This window comes from Gigantopelta aegis, chromosome 4 (assembly GCF_016097555.1).
Source record: "Gigantopelta aegis isolate Gae_Host chromosome 4, Gae_host_genome, whole genome shotgun sequence".
NCBI lineage: Eukaryota > Metazoa > Mollusca > Gastropoda > Neomphalida > Peltospiridae > Gigantopelta > Gigantopelta aegis.
In genome coordinates this window covers 119,768,730-119,787,490 of record NC_054702.1, presented here as the reverse complement: position 1 = coordinate 119,787,490, position 18,761 = coordinate 119,768,730, and the positions used below count along the sequence as shown (strand labels likewise).

Genomic DNA, 18,761 nt, shown 5'->3' with positions numbered 1-18,761 from the left:
GCAAGATGTACCGTTTCCCCCCGTCACCAAAATTAACGAAAAGCAAAAGCAGCAGTATATTCAAGAAACAAAACTTAAGTTAGGTACTTGAGTACATAGACCTACATGTCACATTAAACAAAGGCTAGTACTTGCGTACTTACATGTCATACATGCATAAATCAAGACAAAATTATATACCGATACACTGTAAATGACTAATAAATAAATGAAAACAAAAATATATAGAGGTTATTACCAGAGTGTTTTTCGGTATCGTCAATATCATATATTAGGAATAAAAATTGTATTATGCGAGCCTCTGGTGAGCATAATACATTATTTTTATTCCTAATATATGATATTGACGATACCGAAATACACGAGGGTAATAATCTCTTTATCATATAAGCTCAAGCTTAATACAACGTGTTTTTGTAAACTGTACACGCAACTTTAATTCCAGTCCGCCATTACTAGATATTCAAATGATGTAAGAATATGTGGCGCGGTGTATTTTTGAATGGAAATGACGTCAAACTCAAATGACGTCATTTTGGATGGCCTTACATCAAAATATAGTTATGCCTAACGTTTTTTGCTTTCTGAACGCTGGACAGCTTTCAGTTTCAAATTGCCATTGAAATGTTTTTATTTGATGACTATGAATGCATACGTCAATCATGGAGTGTCACCCAAGTACGTTTGCTTAAATGTCAATAAACCTATAGTGCCGAGACCTCGACTAATTTACATCTAATTTGCAAAGTTATCAAATTCTTAAAGTATGTGATCTGAAAAATATCATATACTTTGATTGCACTGAAAATGTAAGATATTATATGATAAAGCATATTACATTTAGTTCTTGTGGCTAACGTGAATGTGTGAGATTTGTAAATTGATAGTAGGTTGGCATATTTCTGGTTTGACAGAAATGGCCAAATGAAATCTCATGGAAATTAAAAATATTTACGGTCCAGTTTTGTCATTTTTGTGCACTTGGCAAGGTATGGATACTTTTGTACATTTATTTTGCATTTATTACAACCATCACAAGTGAAAAGCAATTTTTAAGAGGGTTTTAGCGTTTCGTTGTAATGAACACTGTCAATATCCCATAAATTACCGTAAACTACCAATCGGCATTTTTTTATCGGCGATCGCTAGACATTTTTAAAAGATAGTTTTTTCTATTGTTATGTATAGTGTGCACCCCCGTTTTTAACCTGTATTTTATGCAGTGCGCATAATACATGGGGAAAATACGGTTGCTTTTTTTCAAAAAATTTCAGTTTTGCGAGGTGACATTGCCAGACTGCGAAGGTGTACAGCTATTACAACGGTGAGTTGCCTGTACATTGTTTACTGTACATACAGTTCTAATTAATGTTCACACAATTACAGTCTTTATACGGTTAGTGTTCATATACATGTAGCTACAGTGTTCACACAGGTGAAGTATTTATTTAGTTAGTGTTCACACACAGTGTTCATATAGTTATTGTTCATACAGTCAGTGTTTACACAATGTTTATAATACAGTACAGTGTTCATACTGTTAGTGTTAAAACAGTTCTGTTTATACAGTTACAGTGTTCACACAGTTGGTGTTCATACCTGTAGTGGTCATACAGTTACAGTGGTTATTTAGACAGTATTCATATAGTTACATTGTTCATATTAAACCCTGCCACCAGTAGTTCAGAAACCCTGCCTCCAATTGTCCAGAACCCCGTTCCAATTGTTCAGAATCCCCATCTCTAGTTGTCTCGACCCCGCCTCCAATTGTCCAACTGTCCAGAAACCCCTCCTCCGAGTAAATACCCATTAAGAAACGGACTGTTCGCCACAAGCAAACCGAACGTTAGCTAACGTCCTTGAAAAGTGACTCGCGGCAAACAAAAGTAGCTGCCAAACTTTGTTCTCGTTTGGCTTTTCACACAAACTGCATACCCACTGTGGAACTAATTAGTTATACTCTTAAAAAATTCAAATGTGCATATCATTATACGAATTAAAAGAAATAAATGCCATGATATCGGCAAGCAGAACTGTTTCTAAATGTTTTGTTGATAAAATTTTCACTGTTTTGTTACCATAGTAACAGTAGGATGAAAATAAACTATCAATAGTCTTATTCAACTTACTGTGCTAGCACAACAAATATGCTATTCAACCTGAGTCATACCTACACACTGCAGAATTCTCTCCCTTGCCGGATATGCGCAATGCTATCCTTGCACGGGCTACCTGTAACTTCATTCTCAATTCTGCAGTCCACCTGTTAACACCTGTTAAGCTTTGGCAAAAAGTTTTCTTTACTTGTAATTTTGTGTTTGTTTTTTTGGTTGAACTTGACATACGGTTGGTAGTTGGGAATTCTGTGTTGAATTTACCATGTCCGACGCGAGTTCGTTGACAGCTAGCGCACGGAAAGTTTGTGCGCGAGATGGTTGTCCATTTCTTTTACGTCGTAAAGACACACACGTGTTGTGTCCGGACTGTCGGTCTTGTTCTCAAGACCGTCAGTGTGAGATCTGCGCCACGTGGTCTCCTGACCAGTGGGTTCGGTTCGGTTCGCAGACTCAGGTTTCGGGTACCAGCAAAATCTTGTCGTCTGCTTCGGCAGTAGTCGGCAAGTCGGACTTAGTGGGTAGGTCCCATAAGTCTGTAGACACTTCTAAAAGTGTCCGGAAAGGGGGGAAACACAAGGGTGTTTCTTCTTCGGTCCGTGTTACGAGTACAGTTACAGATACTTCGGGAGCGCCCCCCCCGGGCTCCTATTGTGACCGTGGTACGTGAGCCGTCTTCGTTAGTGACGGCGCCTTCTTCTGTTTGTGTGGCTTCGTCGCGGGCGTCGCCATCGTCGTTACGGTTACCTTTACAAACAGAAGGGGGGCAGGGTGGAGTCGTCGCGGCACCGGTTTTGACGACTTCATCGGTTACCGAGCACATGCACTCCGTTGTGCATAGGTCCACTGCTTCGTCCGCAGAGCAGGTGGCCCCGACTTTGCCTTCGATTGCTGACAGTCGCTTCGGCACCTCAGCATTCTCAAGGCCCGAGGAGAGTTCTGCCAGTTTGCTTCGAACTGAGCCAGTTGTTCCGATGCCGGGATCCGTCTCTGATGGCATCCCGACCGATGTTTACCGTTGGGTGGAGGACTCATCCCGTTTGGGTCCTCCGTTTGCATATGTTTACCCCAAGGGTCCGGTGACTTCGGTAGCAACGGACATCTCCTCACAGTTTGCACCGTCTTTGGTCCCTACCTCTTCGACTTTACTCGATAGAGGACGAGGTTCGCGCAGATACCCCTCGGTTGGGGGTACTCTGTGGCCGCAAACTCCGACCGTTCCGCACTTGGCGCAGGAACGACCGTTAGGCTTTCAGGAAACGTTGTTTCGGAGTTTTGTGGAATTTTTGAACGCTTCGCCTCAGTTGGGATCATTGCTTTCGCAGACGGGACCGACGGGTGCGGCTCCCATTCCCCCCCCCTGGTTTTCCGCCAAAACCAGCAGAAACTGCGTCTCGACAGCAGTTTGACGATGCAGTTAGGGATTGTCGTTCGGTTCCTATTGTTTCCGTCTCGGGAGACGCTGCCCCAGGGGCGTCTCGATTAGGGGGAGGAGTCCATATCGATCTTCGGGATCCAGTGGACAGTGGCCTGGCTTCAGAGGAAGCGTCGGTTGGACCGGATTCTGTCGCTGACCCAGCTCTCTCTCACTTCGGTTCGGAGGTAGAGGAGGAGTGCGATTATCCGGCGGTTCTGGCTTTTGTCAGGGACCAGGTCCGACAGGTATGCGGGGACGCTATACCTCAGGTTGAGGCCCAGCCTACATTCAAGGGTGTCTCCTTCGGGAACCGTTCTTTGAATTTGGTCACTCCTCGTGAGGAGTCGGGTTTACCACTTGCACAGGAGGCGCACAGTTCACTTTGTGACATTGATGTGTTGATCACTGGCAGTGATCGTATCCTGGGAGTGGGTGTTGATGAGTACCCAACGGCACTGCCTACGGGGAAAATCCTAACGGGAGCGCGCATTTTTCGTGCCGACTCCTATGAGACGTTGGGGGCGGATTTTCTCGAACATCCGGCGGTCGTTCCCGCTAGTGTCCGAGCCGCTTGTTCCCCATCGCCGCATGTGTCATTGCCAATCGCGGATCTGGAAAATCGTTCGAACGGCTGGCTAAGTCGATGTTCCAGGTTAATAACCATTTAGGTACGTTCCTATTTGGCTTGGATAAGGCTGTCGAGAGCCTTCCCGCGATGGCGAAAGGCTGTTTGGAGGCTGCGTCAAAAGCCTCTAAGCATATCGCTCAGTTATCTGGCCGATTGTTTGCGAACAGTCTTTTGTTACGGCGTGACCATTACCTGGCGGGTTTGAGTGCGTCAAACGTTGCGAAGACGTTTTTTCGTACACGTTCGGTACGGGAAAATTTACTTTTCGGTCCCGATTTTAATATGGTCCTAGACAAGGATTTGTCGCGACCAGTCCCGAACACTCGACCCTCAACCTCTGGTAAACGTCGGTCCACGTTTTCGGGGTTCAAGCCTCCTCCTGTAAAAAAGGCTGCTTTTTTACAGTCGACTCAGATCCCTAGGGTTCCTGACACTAGGAGGCAACCAGGTAACAACCCGTCTTCCGCTAAGCGAGGACGCAAACGTCGTACTGCGTTCCGTTCTCAATCCACCAAAGGCGTTGCGCCTACGGGTGGTAAGCGGTTGGGGTGAGGGTACGTGAACGATCGGCAGTTGCTTTCGGAGGTACCGTTAGCAAACATACCCGTGGGGGGCAGGCTCCGCCATTTCCTTCGAAATTGGTGCAAGCTGCCTGGTCTCGACCCCTGGGTTCTGTCGGTCGTTCGACACGGTTACAAAATACCCTTTTCTTCGAGCCCCCCTCTTACTTCCACTCCGAGAATGCCGCCGTTACCGTCCGCGGATCGGCGCGTTTTAGTGGAGAGTATGATTGCCGAGTTTCTCGACAAAGGGGCCATCCAGAGAGTCAGTCTGGACACTCCGGGATTTTATTCTCATCTTTTCTTCGCCCGGAAGAAAAATGGGGAATGGAGACCAATCCTAAATTTGAAGCCACTGAACGTCTACGTCGATGTTCCTTCCATGAAAATGGAAACGGTTCATTCGGTCCGGAACCTGCTTCAAATTGGGGAGTGGGCTGTGTCGATCGATCTGAAAGACGCATACCTCCATGTCCCGGTGCACAAGGCGTTTTGGAAGTTTCTGCGCTTCCTGTTCGACGGAAAAGCGTACGAGTTTCGTGTGCTTCCGTTCGGTTTGGCGACGAGTCCCCATGCTTTTACACGTGTGGTAAAAGCGGTGGTAGGTCATGTTCATTTGTTAGGGGTTCGAATGCATACCTATCTGGACGATTGGTTGATCCCAGCTTCGTCGCAACAGGAGTGTCAGACCAATGTCGGGTTGGTTTTGGACATGATCCTCCAATTGGGTTTTATTCCCAATTGGGTGAAATCGGAGTTAACGCCGGCTCAGATTTTCACATATCTCGGAGTGGTCTTCGATCTTGTGGTAGCGTCGGTTCGTCCCACCGATGCGCGTATCCACAATTTCCAAACGTCGGCGCGACGTTTGATGGGGGAGCAAAGTACTACGGTACGATCTCTCCACGTGGTGTTGGGCCACCTCGAATCTCTGGCCTCATTGATCGTGCGGTTCAGACGATTCAAACGACCACTCCAGTGGCATTTGTCCCCACGGTGGGACGGTCACAATTGGGACACGATAGTGCCTCTGGGTCCATGGTTCACTCATCCGATACAGGAGTGCCTGTCGGACAAGTGCATGTCCCTATCGGTTCCGTTGCACCCCCCTGCTCCGGATCTGATCCTGTTCACGGATGCGTCGCTGCACGGGTACGGGGCGCATCTGTTGGATCAACACATTTCAGGGGTATGGAATATCTCCGAGAGGAAGCTTCATATCAACTGTTTGGAGATGGAGGCAGTGCATCGTGCCTGTCTTCATTTCCGGTGTGTTCTTCGACACCGTCGAATTCTGTTGAGATGCGACAATACGTCGGTAGTGGCATATCTCAATCGTTGGGGTGGAACCAAATCGGAGACTTTGGGTCGCAAAGCTCTTGCGATTTTGGAATTCTGCGACCAACTAGGGACCACTCTGTGGGCGAAACACATTCCTTCATCGGTGAATGTGTTAGCAGATGCCCTCAGTCGACATACCCCTGTTCAGACGGAGTGGATGTTGAACAAAGGGGTGGTCGCAGCGGTTCTTCGGGTGTGGGGCAGTCCACAGGTGGACATGTTTGCCACACGGTTGAACAACCAATTGCCGGTGTTCGTGTCCCCGGTACCGGACACATTGGCGTTGGAGTACGACGCGTTAAGTATGGATTGGACGGGACTGGATTTTTATGCCTTCCCTCCTCCTGTCTTACTCGGCAAGGTGTTGACCAAAGTGGTCCAGGAACCTTGTCACGTGACGTTGATAGCTCCTCTGTGGGTGGCGCAGCCCTGGTTTCCACAGCTCCTGTCACTGTTAGTGGCAGTCCCGTTCCGATTACCAGTGTTGTCCGATCTACTCAGCCAGCGACTGAGTCAGACGGTGTGGCATCCGAAGCCGGAGGTCTTCCGGTTTCACGCGTGGAGGTTATCAGGGCTTCCTTGCGACGCAGAGGTTTTTCGACAAGAATTGCGCATCTCGTCTCTTCAGCAAAGCGCAAATCTACCGAGTCGGTTTATCAGTGTCACTGGCGTATGTGGGTTCGTTGGGCGAACGCACGGGATTTCGATCCCTTATTGCCTACTGTCAACGATTTAGCGGAGTACTTTCTGGCGTTGGTCCAAGAAAGGAAACTTAAAGTCACGACAGTGAAAAGTCACAGAGCTGCGATTTTCACTACTCTTAAACAGTGTGGATGTCGTGACTTTTCTACCAACTTGGTGTTGCATGATTTACTTAAATCATTACAATCCACGGTTGAACGACCTTCCATTATTCCGAAATGGAATGTCTTTCTGGTGTTACATGCTCTTAAGGGTGCGCCTTATGAGCCGTTGAGGTTTGCTAGTCTTCGTGCCTTGACGTGGAAGACTCTGTTTCTGGTTTCACTGGCAGCTTGTCGTCAGATCAGTGAGATACATGCTTTTTTGCATGACTTCGTTGATTACAATTCGGACGGGTCTGTCACTTTACGTACCGACCCTATCTTTGTTGCTAAAAACCAGTCTCCAGGGGAAGAGTTTCCACCTACTGTCATTCACAGTTTATCTCGTACACTGTCATCTGATAACTCGGATAGACTTCTTTGCCCGGTGAGAGCATTGAAGTATTATTTGCAGCGTACGAAAAACCGGCGGCAGGGTAAAAAGAGATTGTTTATTTCTTATACCATTAGGCCGGGTGATGTCACAAAAAATGCTTTGTCTCGATGGATAGCAGCTACCATCAAGCTAGCATATGAGATGGCGGGTGATCATGTGTTACGGAATTTCTCTGTTAAACCACATGAGATCCGAGCCATTTCTGCTTCCCTGAATTTTCATGACTCTTTAGATATTATAAAGGTCATGAATGCAGGGGTTTGGAAAGGACGGCACACTTTTGACCGTTTCTATTTCCGGGATATGGCGGTTGGTCCTGACGGTACGCGTAGGATCCAGACAGTCATTGCGGCTCAACACGTCGTGTCTGTGCGCAGGGCAACGGAAAGGGGTCGACCTCTTTTCCGTCCGACTGCCATCGATTCACGCTTCGGACATGTTTAACACTCCACTCTTTTCTGAGGGATGGGGTTTTTTGTAGTGTTGTCTACCGTTTCCTCTCCCTGGGGATGAGTTTTTCTTTTGGGAAGCCCCTTTTTATTCCCAAAAGTTTTTTGACTCCTTGTTACCGTATGTCGTGGTTCGTCCTATCTCCATGTCATTACTTCAAAGGAGCTTTTTGGGTACGGGTAAGTCCTCTATTTTCTTACCTCCTCCCATTAATGTTGAATTCACGTGCTCTAACGGTGTCATTGCACGTCCGTTATAGCATATTTGTTGTGCTAGCACAGTAAGTTGAATAAGACTATTAGAAAATTTGTTTCTAATTTTCATTATTATTCATACTTACCTAGTGCTAGCACAACAAACTATACCTCCCACCCACCCCTATGAGGCTTTCCCTCGGTGGGTGGACTTTGAACCGAGAATGAAGTTACAGGTAGCCCGTGCAAGGATAGCATTGCGCATATCCGGCAAGGGAGAGAATTCTGCAGTGTGTAGGTATGACTCAGGTTGAATAGCATATTTGTTGTGCTAGCACTAGGTAAGTATGAATAATAATGAAAATTAGAAACAAATTTTCTAATTAAACTTGTTTTGTTTCGTGTATTAAATTTTATAAGGATATATTTTTGTTTCTGAATGGTACTAATCATTTCAAGACCTCATTTGTACTGTCAGAGGACTATTTGAGAATAATACAAAATCAAGCATTTTTTTTTTGGTCAGCCATTTTGGAAAACGTTTGCATATTACAGTACTGTTGCATAGACCACGAAAACACTCATTGTGAACGTCTGCGTTAAGAAACGTAGGACAGCCGTTGAAACAAAGGAAAATGTCGGTACAAATAAATTTAAAAATTTAAAAACCAAGTTGATTATGAAATGGTAGCTTAATGATTGATAACATTCTGATTTTTTTTCTTAAAATACACATGTGGAAATGTTTTTCATTAATCTGATCAGTATTTTTGGAATATAATTTGTTATTTTTTTTAAATATGTATTTGTTGCTTTTTATTTTATTGGTTTTCCATTCAAGGGAAATAACTCTTCATACAGGTATGATTCAGTACTATGGAAATTCATTAATCTGGACACTTTTAATAACAAAAAACATACTGTCTGGATTAACAAGTGAACATCTTGTTAGAAGACATACATGTAGTTTAAGAAGTAAAACTCGGAATTAGTTTATGTTTTAGTAAACTTCAATTAGCTGTAACATTAATTGGTTGTAATTTACTGTACTGACGTCACTGTTTTCACATTATGTATAACTGTACTGATGTCATGTTTCCATATTGTGTATAAGTGTACTGACGTCACTGTTTTCATATTGTGTATAACTGTACTGACGTCACTGTTTTCACATTGTGTATAACTGTACTGACGTCACTGTTTTCACATTGTGTATAACTGTACTGACGTCACTGTTTTCACTTTGTGTACAAGTGTACTGATGTCACTGTTTCACATTGTGTATAACTGTACTGACGTCACTGTTTTCACTTTGTGTATAACTGTACCGGTGTCACTGTTTTCACATTGTGTATAACTGTATTGATGTCACTGTTTTCACATTGTGCATAACTGTACTGGTGTCACTGTTTTCACATTGTGTATAACTGTACTGACGTCACTGTTTTCACTTTGTGTATAACTGTACCGGTGTCACTGTTTTCACATTGTGTATAACTGTACTGATGTCACTGTTTTCACATTGTGTATAACTGTACTGGTGTCACTGTTTTCACATTGTGTATAAGTGTACTGATGTCACTGTTTTCACATTGTGTATAACTGTACTGACGTCACTGTTTTCACATTGTGTATAACTGTACCGGTGTCACTCTTTTCACATTGTGTATAACTGTACTGACGTCACTGTTTTCACATTGTGTATAACTGTACTGATGTCACTGCTTTCACATTGTGTATAACTACTGCATGGTGTCACTCTTTTCACATTGTGTATAACTGTACTGACGTCACTGTTTTTAAATTGTGTATAACTGTACTGACGTCACTGTTTTTAAATTGTGTATAACTGTACTGATGTCACTGTTTTCACATTATGTATAACTGTACTGACGTCACTGTTTTCACATTATGTATAACTGTACTGGCGTCACTGTTTTCACATTATGTATACCTGTACTGACGTCACTGTTTTCACATTATGTATAACTGTACTGACGTTACTGTTTTCACATTATGTATAACTGTACTGACGTCACTGTTTTCACATTATGTATAACTACTGACGTCACTGTTTTCACATTATGTACAGGGAATGGATGGTGCTCTGCCCCGCTGTAAGCCGTTCAAGTACACATACGAGAAGGAGATTGTTATGTGAGTATAACACTGAATACAAGCTGACCTGTCCACTCATTGCTGGTCTCTCAAGTTGTGATGTCAACCAGCCTCTGTGTTGTCGTGGTTAAGCCATCAGACATAAGGCTGGTAGGTACATGGTACCGACTAACATTCAGAGATAGTTTTAATAACTCAATGTGTAGGTGTAAGACAACTACACTGACTTCTCTCTCACTAACCACAAACAATTAACAACTAACCCATTGTCCTGGACAGACAGCCCAGATAACTGAGTTGTGTGCCCAGGACTGTGTGTTTGAACCTTAATTGGATATAAGCATGAAAATAAGTTAAAATGAAAATGTGATGTCAGTGTGATGTAGCCTAGTAGTAGGACATTCATTTTAGGTGTGGTAGCTCATAGCATCAATCATCGTTGCTGAAACCAATTGGCTTTTTAGTTGGGAGAAGGATGATTTTGTAGTGTCCATGATTGGTATATATCAAAGGGTGAGGTACAGGGGTAGAAATTAAGAAATATTTTCACTGGTCTGGGGACTAGTAGCCTGCAATTGTTACTAGTCCCAATAAAAATGACTAGTGCCCCCAGTATTGCGACATCCTGAGAAGATGAAACCTGTGATGATTATGTCAGGCCGTTAAGGAACACTCATTCCCTTCGTGTGGTATCATTGCAAAACAGCCTGACTGTTAGCATCTTATATTTGGGTCACATCTGCTCAGAATTACTAGCATTATTGTCCCTTAGAGGGGACTATAGGTTTCATCTCCTGTTGAGATTTTGTGTATAGCTTTAGCATGTCCTTCTACAGATCAAGTTTGATGTTCATGGCAATTTTGACAGTTATTACCCTTGAACTTAGGAGATACAAAAATTTGTTTTTCAGACTTTTTTTGCAATGTTTGAAGATACTGAGATGAAATTTCGTATGTAGCTGTATCAGATCAAGTTAACTTTCATGGCGTTTTACCTATTTTTCACAGAGTTATGGCCCTTGAATTTAGGAGATAGAAATTCTGCTGTGGCCGGCAGGGAATGTATTGCTTTAGCTATATTCTCAGAATCTTGTCATGGGGCGAGCTGACGAGTGTTAGTTCTCTCCCTGTTGTGTCTGTTTTCCTGTCTGTGGCAAAATCAGATACTGAATCATGCCAGATAGAAGTAGAATGTGTGTCGGCATCATGCCTGATAGAAGTAGAATGTGTGTCGGCATCATGCCTGATAGAAGTAGAATGTGTGTCGGCATCATCATGCCAGATAGAAGTAGAATGTGTGTTGGCATCATGCCAGATAGAAGTAGAATGTGTGTTGGCATCATGCCAGATAGAAGTAGAATGTGTGTCGGCATTATGCCTGATAGAAGTAGAATGCATGTCGGCATCATGCCAGATAGAAGTAGAATGTGTGTTGGCATCATGCCTGATAGAAGTAGAATGTGTGTTGGCATCATGCCAGATAGAAGTAGAATGCATGTCGGCATCATGCCTGATAGAAGTAGAATCTGTGTCGGCATCATCATGCCAGATAGAAGTAGAATGTGTGTTGGCATCATCATGCCTGATAGAAGTAGAATGTGTTTTGGCATCATCATGCCAGATAGAAGTAGAATGTGTGTTGGCATCATCATGCCTGATAGAAGTAGAATGTGTTTTGGCATCATCATGCCAGATAGAAGTAGAATGTGTGTTGGCATCATCATGCCTGATAGAAGTAGAATGTGTGTTGGCATCATCATGCCAGATAGAAGTAGAATGTGTGTTGGCATCATCATGCCAGATAGAAGTAGAATGTGTGTTGGCATCATCATGCCAGATAGAAGTAGAATGTGTGTTGGCATCATCATGCCAGTTAGAAGTAGAATGTGTGTTGGCATCATCATGCCTGATAGAAGTAGAATGTGTGTTGGCATCATCATGCCAGATAGAAGTAGAATGTGTGTTGGCATCATCATGCCTGATAGAAGTAGAATGTGTTTTGGCATCATCATGCCAGATAGAAGTAGAATGTGTGTTGGCATCATCATGCCTGATAGAAGTAGAATGTGTGTTGGCATCATCATGCCTGATAGAAGTAGAATGTGTGTCGGCATCATGCCTGATAGAAGTAGAATGTGTGTTGGCATCATGCCTGATAGAAGTAGAATGTGTGTTGGCATCATCATGCCTGATAGAAGTAGAATGTGTGTTGGCATCATCATGCCAGATAGAAGTAGAATGTGTGTTGGCATCATGCCAGATAGAAGTAGAATGTGTGTTGGCATCATGCCAGATAGAAGTAGAATGTGTGTCGGCATTATGCCTGATAGAAGTAGAATGCATGTCGGCATCATGCCAGATAGAAGTAGAATGTGTGTTGGCATCATGCCTGATAGAAGTAGAATGTGTGTTGGCATCATGCCAGATAGCAGATAGAAGTAGAATGCATGTCGGCATCATGCCTGATAGAAGTAGAATCTGTGTCGGCATCATCATGCCAGATAGAAGTAGAATGTGTGTTGGCATCATCATGCCTGATAGAAGTAGAATGTGTGTTGGCATCATCATGCCTGATAGAAGTAGAATGTGTGTTGGCATCATGCCTGATAGAAGTAGAATGTGTGTTGGCATCATGCCTGATAGAAGTAGAATGTGTGTTGGCATTATGCCTGATAGAAGTAGAATGTGTGTTGGCATCATCATGCCTGGTAGAAGTAGAATGTGTGTTGGCATCATGCCTGATAGAAGTAAAATGTGTGTTGGCATCATCATGCCTGATAGAAGTAGAATGTGTGTTGGCATCATGTCTGATAGAAGTAGAATGTGTGTTGGCATCATGTCTGATAGAAGTAGAATGTGTGTTGGCATCATGCCAGATAGCAGATAGAAGTAGAATGCATGTCGGCATCATGCCTGATAGAAGTAGAATCTGTGTCGGCATCATCATGCCAGATAGAAGTAGAATGTGTGTTGGCATCATCATGCCTGATAGAAGTAGAATGTGTGTTGGCATCATCATGCCTGATAGAAGTAGAATGTGTGTTGGCATCATGCCTGATAGAAGTAGAATGTGTGTTGGCATCATGCCTGATAGAAGTAGAATGTGTGTTGGCATTATGCCTGATAGAAGTAGAATGTGTGTTGGCATCATCATGCCTGGTAGAAGTAGAATGTGTGTTGGCATCATGCCTGATAGAAGTAAAATGTGTGTTGGCATCATCATGCCTGATAGAAGTAGAATGTGTGTTGGCATCATGTCTGATAGAAGTAGAATGTGTGTTGGCATCATGTCTGATAGAAGTAGAATGTGTGTTGGCATCATCATGCCTGATAGAAGTAGAATGTGTGTTGGCATCATGTCTGATAGAAGTAGAATGTGTGTTGGCATCATCATGCCTGATAGAAGTAGAATGTGTGTTGGCATCATGTCTGATAGAAGTAGAATGTGTGTCGGCATCATCATGCCTGATAGAAGTAGAATGCGTGTCGGCATCATCATGCCTGATAGAAGTAGAATGTGTGTTGGCATCATCATGCCTGATAGAAGTAGAATGTGTGTCGGCATCATGCCTGATAGAAGTAGAATGTGTGTTGGCATCATGCCTGATAGAAGTAGAATGTGTGTTGGCATCATCATGCCTGATAGAAGTAGAATGTGTGTTGGCATCATCATGCCTGATAGAAGTAGAATGTGTGTTGGCATCATGCCTGATAGAAGTAGAATGTGTCTTGGCATCATGCCTGATAGAAGTAGAATGTGTGTCGGCATCATGCCTGATAGAAGTAGAATGTGTGTTGGCATCATCATGCCAGATAGAAGTAGAATGTGTGTTGGCATCATCATGCCTGATAGAAGTAGAATGTGTGTTGGCATCATCATGCCAGATAGAAGTAGAATGTGTGTTGGCATCATCATGCCAGATAGAAGTAGAATGTGTGTTGGCATCATCATGCCAGATAGAAGTAGAATGTGTGTTGGCATCATCATGCCAGATAGAAGTAGAATGTGTGTTGGCATCATCATGCCTGATAGAAGTAGAATGTGTGTTGGCATCATGCCTGATAGAAGTAGAATGTGTGTTGGCAGCGGGTTTACCTCTTGGATTCTCTAGACCAAGTATCACATGACCACGTTATGCATCATATAGCAGTAGCATGCAATATTTATTTGTGATAGAGTGCTATTAAACATTAATTTCATATGTATTCATTAAAACTATAACTCATAAATTTATCGATATCAAAAACTCAGCAAAGACTGAGGGTATACTGTTTTTACAGGGCACAAACTGTACAGTAAGTCTGATGTCACTGCACAGTTTGCAGTCCCCATTTGGTCTGTAGAATGGGGGTGCGTGTATGACACCCTCCCTTGATGGTTGGTCCTTCAGTTTCAACTTTATAGAAAAGCTGATTAAAATGCCCCAGTTTGGATACTGAGGAAGCATGCCCCAGGACCTCCTGAGTTAACATAACTTGCATACTTCAAAGTCAAATATAGAAAGAGTCACACACTCCCATGTTAGCCACACTATGGGTTATATCCATTGTGAAAATGTTGTTGACCATTCCAGGGCTCAAAACAGCCTGTGGCCAAGTCGCATTGATGTTGTAGACCGAATGCAGTTAGGTGTAGTCTTCATAAAACAAAGACATTCTGATCCAGTTGATAACCATTCGGAACATCTCAGCTGAATTCCCGAATGCCATCTTAGTTTTTATCATCTGCTTCATGGTGTTCCAATTTGTGGGGTTTTTAAATAGGTTTTTTATTTGGCCAGTTAATTTGGTACCTATTGAATTGACTGATGAAATGAATATTTGCCATTTTCGGAGTAAAATCACAATTATGATGTCCTCTGCCGGGTGGAATTTTCTTAAACACACAGCAAGAAGCTACGGTAAAAAGCAGGCATGCCAAAGAATTTTAATTTGTTTTTCAGTTCTGTCTAGTGCAAATGAAGTTAGGTTTTGTTAGTGTTACCCCCACTTCATTTGTATCTATTTCTTACAAATACTTATATTAAATACTGAACACGTGAACAACAATTATGTAGCCCAGTTTAATGGACTTTTTTTTTTTTTTTTGGTTATACGTGAGCTACCCCAGGGATACGAGTCACACCATGCAATTTTGCGTTGATGATGCAAACAAATTTTTTATTAACTTCAGACATTTTGTAAAATTGTGCAAAATAAGTAAATAATTTGCTAAGTCAGGCTTTTCTTTTAATTTTTCATTTCAATATCTGTAATGTTTGTATCTTTGTTATCAAGAAGTAGTTCTTCAGATCAATGTTATTTTACTGAAGCACATTTCATATGCTTACTTAAATATTTTGCTTAAAACCTAAAATATGAATGTTTTGTCTTTGGGCTACCAAAACCAAGTTTCAGCCACTGCAAATGAAATTTTAGTGGCCCAGATATTTGGTTTTGGGTCACCATATTTTTTGGCGACTTTCTCCGAATTGTGAACAGTTGGTTGTGTTTGTGAGTAACAAGTATCTGATAAAAGAGTTGACATAATAAACGCTGGATTCTACTGAAGCATTGATTCATTGTACATCTTCTATGAGTACTGAAGCATTGATTCATTGTACATCTTCTATGAGTACTGAAGCATTGATTCATTGTACATCTTCTATGAGTACTGAAGCATTGATTCATTGTACATCTTCTATGAGTACTGAAGCATTGATTCATTGTATATCTGTGGTAAATATTCTTTCTTCTTGATAAGTGTAAATAAAATACACACTGTATTGTATTGTTTTGTTGTCAGGTATGCATACTTTAAGAAGTTGGACTATTTCTCGACCGAGTGCATCTACTCTCCAAATGCTTACAGGTTAGTCTTTGTTCTTTGTGTATAACATTGTATTTTAGGTGAATGTTTTTCTTTATTAGCCCTGTGACACTATATATATATATAAAGGTGAATGTTTTCCTTTATAAGCGCTGTGACACTAGATATATAAAATGTATTTTAGGAGAATGTTTTCATTCATAAGCGCTGTGACACTAGATATATACTCACGACCCCAAAAAACTTTACAAGTATTATATTTGAATTTGTGGGGTAACGGCAAATAATAAGAATATCATTATTTGTGATATTATTTAATAGTTCAACACCAAATGTAAATCATCAACAAAAGCAACGTGACTGCAGGTAACAATTACGTCATAATGTGAAAGTTACACGTGGGGTCAAAAACCAAATTTACACTGAAATGTCACCCAATGAAGTCGATCAAAATGATGTATTTCAGACTCGATAATGTCTCTAATAACGTGTGTGACCCCCGTGAGCTCGGATACATGCATGCACACGTCTTCGCATCTATAGATGTAGTCAGCCTTCTGATTACATCATTCGGGATGCGTCGCCATTCCTCAACAAGGGATTGTTGCAGTTGTCTGTTGAGTGGGGGCTGTTGTCTCTGTCGAATGTGGCGATCAAGGTAGTCCCAAAGATGTTCTATAGGTGACATGTCTGGAGAGCGTGCAGGCAATGGCAAGACGTTAACGTTGTTCTGATAGAGGAAGTCCTGAACAATGCGAGCAACGTGAGGTCTCGAATTATCCTGCTGGAACATGATCCCTTGAGGCTGTTGCTGTAGGAATGGCATAACAACTGGTCTTAGCACTTCATCCCTGTAACGTTGAACGTTCAGATGGCCATCAATGATGACAAGTTCAGTAGTCTGATTGCCACAGATGCCTCCCCACACCATCACACTGCCACCACCTTCATTAATGCAACAACGGGCTGTATGTTCTCCTCTACGCCGATACACTCTTATTCTCCCATCCCCACGGAACAGGCAGAACCTACTCTCATCAGAAAAGAGAACCCTTTGCCAATCACGAATCAGCCAATGCCTCACATGCCTGGCCCATCGTAGTCTAAGCCGACTGTGTTGGTCTGTCAATGTGGTCCCACGGTAGAGTCTGTAGGCTCTGATACCAGCAGCACGTAATCTTCTTGACATGGTGTGTCTACTCACACGTTGGCCGAATGCCATTGCCGCTGATGACGTCACCGTCAGAAAACGATTACATAGGTGTAATGTTCGTAGGTATCGGTCATCCCGTTGAGTTGTGACACGTGGTCTACCCGTTCTTGGCCTGTCCGATGTCCGACCTGTCTGTTGGTATCGATTTATCAGGTTACCAACAGCAACTCTGGAACATCCAAACGTCCTTGCGACATGAGCGTTAGATGCCCCCATTTGTATCATGCCTATGGCTCGCTTGCGTTGTTCTACAGTAAGTCGTGGCATTCTTTTGATGGTTTTCTATCAAATGCATACCCTACCAGTATCCTGGCTCATTTTAATACCATTATTGCACAGGTGAATTTCGTAGGTCCTGGAAAACGTGATTTCGATGGTTTTTTTGCTCGGCATGAAAAGCATGCAACGGTATGTTTCAAATATACTGCAGAAAGTTGGTTTTGTTTGGGTGATTATTTATGCAATTGGTTACGTTAGGATATATGGATGTTTTCAGAGACTAAATTTTGTTTTCATTTGTAAAGTTTCTTTTGGCCGTGAGTATATAAAATGTATTTTAGGAGAATGTTTTCCTTTATAAACACTGTGACACTAGATATATAAAATGTATTTTAGGAGAATGTTTTCCTTTATAAACACTGTGACACTAGATATATAAAATGTATTTCAGGAGAATGTTTTCTTCTATAAACGCTGTGACACTAGATATATAAAAGGTATTTTAGGAGAATGTTTTCCTTTATAAACACTGTGACACTAGATATATAAAGGTGAATGTTTTCCTTTATAAACGCTGTGACACTAGATATATAAAATGTATTTTAAGAATGTTTTCCTTTATAAACGCTGTGACACTAGATATATAAAATGTATTTTAGGAGAATGTTTTCCTTTATAAACGCTGTGACACTAGATATATAAAAGGTATTTTAAGAATGTTTTCCTTTATAAACGCTGTGACACTAGATATATAAAAGGTATTTTAGGAGAATGTTTTCCTTTATAAACACTGTGACACTAGATATATAAAGGTGAATGTTTTCCTTTATAAACGCTGTGACACTAGATATATAAAAGGTATTTTAGGAGAATGTTTTCCTTTATAAACACTGTGACACTAGATATATAAAATGTATTTTAAGAATGTTTTCCTTTATAAACACTGTGACACTAGATATATAAAAGGTATTTTAAGAATGTTTTCCTTTATAAACACTGTGACACTAGATATATAAAAGGTATTTTAGGAGAATGTTTTCCTTTATAAACGCTGTGACACTAGATATATAAAAGGTATTTTAGGTGAATGTTTTCCTTTATAAACACTGTGACACTAGATATATAAAAGGTATTTTAAGAATGTTTTCCTTTATAAACACTGTGACACTAGATATATAAAAGGTATTTTAAGAATGTTTTCCTTTATAAACACTGTGACACTAGATATATAAACGGTGAATGTTTTCCTTTATAATAGTCCAGTCAAAATAAGGTTTGACCTACAACAGATTGCAGCAGAAATTATTTTTATTGCAACTGTTCCCTGAACCCTATCTGAGCAACATATCAAAAATGTACATTGATGTAGGTGGGGAAAATATGCTAATTTGCCTGATTTCAAAATGGCCGCCATAACTCATATATACAAAGACAATGGCAAACTATTGTTAAGATTCCG

General features: G+C 41.8%; 1 protein-coding gene across 1 annotated transcript in view; it reads left to right on the top strand.

Moving 5' to 3' along the window:
• LOC121371918 (cytoplasmic tRNA 2-thiolation protein 1-like) overlaps positions 1 to 18,761 on the top strand; it is a 113,557-nt gene that overhangs the window by 70,657 nt on the left and 24,139 nt on the right. The window contains exons 8-10 of the mRNA XM_041498164.1: positions 1,275 to 1,324; positions 10,036 to 10,100; positions 15,847 to 15,912. Coding sequence (XP_041354098.1) covers positions 1,275 to 1,324; positions 10,036 to 10,100; positions 15,847 to 15,912 — 181 coding nt within the window. The remainder of the gene's footprint in view (positions 1 to 1,274; positions 1,325 to 10,035; positions 10,101 to 15,846; positions 15,913 to 18,761) is intronic.